Source organism: Eimeria maxima, genomic scaffold (assembly GCF_000499605.1).
Source record: "Eimeria maxima Weybridge genomic scaffold, Emw_scaff2039, whole genome shotgun sequence".
Lineage (NCBI taxonomy): Eukaryota > Apicomplexa > Conoidasida > Eucoccidiorida > Eimeriidae > Eimeria > Eimeria maxima.
In genome coordinates, this window is record NW_013564924.1 from 1 (window position 1) to 5,179 (window position 5,179).

Genomic DNA, 5,179 nt, shown 5'->3' on the forward strand with positions numbered 1-5,179 from the left:
TAATATATATATAAGGAGACAAAGGAGACACCAAAAGGAGACAGGAGACACAAAAGGGGACAGAAGAGAAGAAAGGAGACACAGAAGACAAAAAAAAAACAAGGAGACACATAACTAACCAACAGGAGAGAGAGGGAAAAAAATAAAAGGAGAAAAAGGAGACAATAAAAGGAGACAGTAATAAAATAAATAAATAAAATAAATAAAAAAAATAAATAAATACGTACCTAGCCCTTCCTGATAATTTTTCATCAATTCTATCCTCTATCCTAATTCTTGCTCGTCTCCTTGCCTCTGGATCATAACAAAAGATAAGGAGTCTCTCCTCTCCTCCTCCTCTTGCTCCATCTAAGAATATAAATGTACCTGTCTCCTCCTCTACACGACGTAAATTACTACCTTTAGATCCTGTTACGTATGCTACTGCATCCAGGGGTAAATGTACAACCTCGCAGTCGTCCCTATACACACAAATAAATAAATAAATAAATAAATAAATAAATAAATAAATAAATATATTTATTATTTTATCTATTAGGTGGGGGTTCGTGTTCTTACTAATTATGTCATGGATTTAATCTTTCCTTCTTTTCTTATAAACCCTAAACCCTCATAAACCCTAAACCCTCATAAACCCTAAACCCTAATAAACCCTAAACCCTAATAAACAATAATTCATAATCAACAGGAGAGAGGTGCTGCTGTTTCTGTTGATGCTTACCTTCCTGCTGTATCAACATGAACAAAGGATGTCCTCTGCATGCATAACCATTGTAGATATTGTTTAGCTCGCATGCGTTCTTGTAGGGTACCAGCAACAAATGCTATTCTTCCTACATACTCTAATATTGCCCCTGATGCTCTTGCTAACTTCTTTCTTGTGCTTCCTCTTTGTCCTGCATGCAAAAAGGGAAAAGAAACAGAGAAACGCATGCATGCAGAAACCGCATGCACAAGATAATGCTGCATGCATGCACGCATGCATGCATGCATGCATGCAGCAGCAGCAGCAATGGCGCTGCTGAGACGCACATACACGGTCAACACATCTAGGGTTTAGGGTTTATTAGGGTTTATTAGGGTTAATTATATTACCTAATGCATAGGAGTAATCTTTTTCTGCTATAGCAACATAATCTGTATCAAATCCCTCATTAGTACTAGATCCTTCTTGTATATTATCCGTAAAATAACCAGGCATCTTCTGCTCTACTGCAGACATTACCTTCAATTCGCTACCACGACGGGCACGTCTGAGAAAAAAAAGCCCCAAAATGCATGCATGTATGCATGTATGCATGCATGCATGCATGCACACGAACATTTCATTCATTCATGCATGCACAGAATACCCATTCATCTACAGCCACAGCAGCAGCAGCGACTACGCCACCAGCAGCACAGCAGCAGCAACAGACCTAACCAACCAACCAAGCAAGCAAATAAACAATAAAATAAATAAACAAATATAAATAAATAAATAATAAATAAATACGTACTGGCTTCCAAAGATAGCGAGTCTTTCTGTTTGCCCGGCCTTCTCTGACCTCAAGTCTGTAAAGAACATCAAAGTATTCCATTCTTCTTCTACACTTCGTAGACCTGCACCTTTCCTTCCTGTTACGTATCCTACACATTCATGAGGTACCTGAATATATACAACATAAATTATATTTATTTATTATTATTATGTTTATTATGTTTATTATTATTATGTTTCATGGTGCTAATATATAACATACAGCAGCACCACCACCTGCTGCTATTGTGTGCTGCTGCTGCTCATCTTCCTTCTGTTTCTGCTGCTCATTGTGGATAGGTATGATATAAAGTAGGTAGGTATGTATGGTGTTTAAGGTGCATTAGGGTTTATTAGGGTTTATTAGGGTTTATTAGGGTTTATTAGGGTTTACTGGGGTTTAGGACTTACATCTATGATGGTAAGATCATCTCTGCTTTCTGCATCAGGAGGAAGTTGTACAGGACCAACACGTTGTTGCATAACAAACCCTACATAAAGTTTTGCTCTTTTTATTGTTTCTTCTGTTCCTCTCATCTCTAATACTGTACGACCATTGCGTTCCTCTATATTCAACTCCGCACCGCATACATGACTCAGCTTACGCTTCGTACGACCCCCTGCATGCATGCAAGCCCCAAATACATACACACATATGCATCCATGCATGCACTAATGCATGCATGCACTAATGCATGCTTGCATGCAAAGGCTTGCGTGCATAAGCATGGGCATGCAGCATACAAGGCGTCCTGACTCGCGCCAGTCCTAGGCGCAAGACAGTCAACCCGACAGCTACATACAAAAGCAAGCGGCAGCAATAACAGGACAGCATTAAACAGCAGCAGCAGCAGCAGCAGCAGACAGCAGCAAAGGTTGTATGGAGGCCCACCTGCACCTAAGATGAAAGAGGCGTCATCATCCTGAATCTCCATTACATGGGTAACCCTCTCATCGCCATAGTAGGCTCTACCATTGTATCGACCCCCACGGCCTCCGCTGCGGCTCCTGCTTCTGCTGCCGCGTCTGCAGCAGCAACAGCAGCAGCAACAGCAACAACAGCAGCAGAACAAGTTGCCGTTAACGTGTTTCCAACGGAACTCCGTAGGTGGTGTACACTTCTCGAGTTCCTGCTGCTGGTGCAGCTATAATGTCGCTACAACAGGCAGTGTTTGGTGCTGCAGCAGCAAGCAGGATAAGAATGTTACTGCTGTTGTAGCTGTTTGCTGCTGTATAGATGTATAAAAGACTCACGAGGAGCGACTCCTTCTGTCTGCCCTCTGGGGACTTCTGCTGCGGCGGCTGCCTGACGGAGATCGTCTTGCTGCAGGGCTGCGGTCCCCTGAGGGGCCCCTGGGGCCCCCCTGCCCGTCTTGCGACATATCACGGACGCGTTCCCTCGAAGGGGATCTGCGGTCTTCTGTTGCTGCCCTCTCGGGGCCCTCGTCCCTTCCTTGCCCGCTCATTGCCTGCTGCACCCACAGGGGTTTGCCTCCTCTAGCTACGTATAACTACTAAATGTAGGCTAAGAGGAGAAGCAGCAAGGAAGCTGCTTGAAGGGAAGGAAGAGCCTGCAGGCGATCGGCACACATCGAAGGGGGAAATAAGCTCATCTTTGTGCCATTTCCTCTGCTGGAGAAGAAAAGGAAAGACTCAGGAAGGGATAAAACATAAAAAAATAAGAAAGAACAACAATGCATGCACCAGTACTCATAAACACAACACACCACCACCCACCCGGCCAATCGAACTCGCTGCTACGCTAAGCCGTTCAACTTATCTATCCTCCCCCCTAAACAAAGGAGAGAATCTAAATGAGCCAGATTCTACTGTCGCGGAGGAATAGGAACGAACTAGGCAATATATAGCGTGGCTTCCTTGTGTTTACTCAAGAGAAACAGGGGCAAGAACGGCCATGGGTGGGGGGGGATGACAAGCATTCCCGCGAAGGAATGAGGACAAATCCACAACAAAAAGACTAAAAACAAACAGGAGACAAGAAGAAAACCTAAAAAATTAAGGAAACGAACGATACAACCACCGCACCAGCAGCAGCCGTCACGACATGAATTAATATCCCCACCTCGCCTCGGGCGATGCGAGCCTCTTAAGAAGCGAAGAAGCTTAGGCGTGATTCAGCTTTAAAAAGGAACAACAGAAGAATAATCTTCACCCAACAATCCCTTTAAAGACCCTTAATACACAACGTAGTCGGCCAGCAACAGACCCCAGCCCCTGTCACAGCACAACGCGCAAGCTGCCTCCTCTCATTATAACTGGCTGGCTTGACCCCCCCTTTAGGCGTGTGCCCAACAACTGCTTCTCTCCTCATTTAACTCCTGCTAGCACATCACCCGATTTCATCTAAAACAAACATGGCAGATGAATTCGCACAACTTTCAACGCCCAGTGCTTACGCAATTTACCCTAAATAAAGGAGCCTGCCCAGGCCGGCCCCCACAGTTATGTGCCATCGGTTGTCTGAAGTTGTTTCATGTATTTTTAATGGCTTACAGATTTGCTGCTGATTGCCAACGATGCGTCAAACAATTGTATACAGTGTTAGCCCATTGCATCCGAGGCAGGAGATGATATGGATAAATGTGGGGTTGTCTAAGCATCTGGAGCAATGCTCCTATTGAAGCATAGCCTTCTCGCAGTTGGCACATGAACACTTACTAGGCCTTAGGACGCAACCTTCAAGCACATAAGCAGCGCGAACACAAGCAGGTTTTCAACAGCTGTCTACAATGCTTGAGCATGACGCATCGATTACCTGCTTCTAGCACATTCTGGCCGATGCTGGGTAGCCTGCCTCAAGAAAGTGCGAGAACCCTTTCTTGACTGTTGTACGCACCCTCTTAGCAAGCACAAGCATTCAACTGAGGTATACAGTTATCATGCACATGGCCAAGACCGTTTGCTTGCAGTTGCAGGTGGGGCTGTTTAGCGTGGTTGGTCGCATGCAGGCAAAACGGCCTGACTGGTCCGCATGAAGCCTTGCCACACTACAGAATGCAAGTGGTATGCAGTCAGGCACTTTCAACAGTGGTCTAGAGTGTTTAAGCATACACCAAAGGAAGCTCGTTTGTCCGTGCGTGTTGACCTGTTCTACACCTGCAGGGCGGTTCATTGCTCCCCATGTAATGCCCCTTGTTGTATTCCCCTCCGGCACTTCAGCCGAGTGGGCCGCTTCGTACGTGGCGCCCAACGAATGGGGAGGAAAGTTAGGTGTATATACGAAAACCTTATATGGAGCATAAAGGCCCCACTACTAACCCCAAAAGTCCCTGATACTTGGTAGCACCCCAAGGTTGCCGGGAGCGGTGGTGGGATGGCGACCAACGATTTGGAGACTCATCGAGTTGCACCAAGCACAAATCCTGGATTCTCTTCAGCGGCAAATGCTTTTTCAGCAAAACTAATTCAACAACGGCGGGAGAACTCTTCATGAAGAGTGCTCCTGCCGTTGGTGACGACCTATGTGTGACGGTCATCGCAGCACTACTCATGAAGAGTGCTCCTTCTGTTGGTGACGACCTATGTGTGACAGTCATCGCAGTGCCGGGTAATGGAAGATTTTCGTGACCCGCTAGAGTTTTGCTTTCTTCATCTAGCAATCGCCAGAAGAACTACACCTGGTAATGGCATCTTTAGTAT

General features: G+C 45.5%; 2 protein-coding genes across 2 annotated transcripts; one reads left to right on the forward strand and one right to left on the reverse strand.

Moving 5' to 3' along the window:
• Positions 1 to 227: 227 nt before the first annotated feature.
• EMWEY_00056990 (KH domain-containing protein, putative) lies at positions 228 to 2,985 on the reverse strand (the record flags this gene model as incomplete). Its single annotated transcript, XM_013480542.1, has 7 exons — positions 228 to 461; positions 722 to 896; positions 1,096 to 1,253; positions 1,548 to 1,648; positions 1,931 to 2,139; positions 2,412 to 2,545; positions 2,774 to 2,985. Coding segments are annotated over 7 exons (1,223 nt in total), but the record flags the coding sequence as incomplete, so codon positions are not given.
• A 1,294-nt stretch (positions 2,986 to 4,279) lies between these two features.
• On the forward strand, positions 4,280 to 5,107 carry EMWEY_00057000 (hypothetical protein; the record flags this gene model as incomplete). The annotated part of the gene is made up of 3 exons (XM_013480543.1): positions 4,280 to 4,343; positions 4,643 to 4,745; positions 4,936 to 5,107. 3 exons carry the CDS (start codon positions 4,280 to 4,282, stop codon positions 5,105 to 5,107), a joined length of 339 nt encoding a protein of 112 aa, XP_013335997.1.
• Between the last annotated feature and the right edge of the window lie 72 nt (positions 5,108 to 5,179).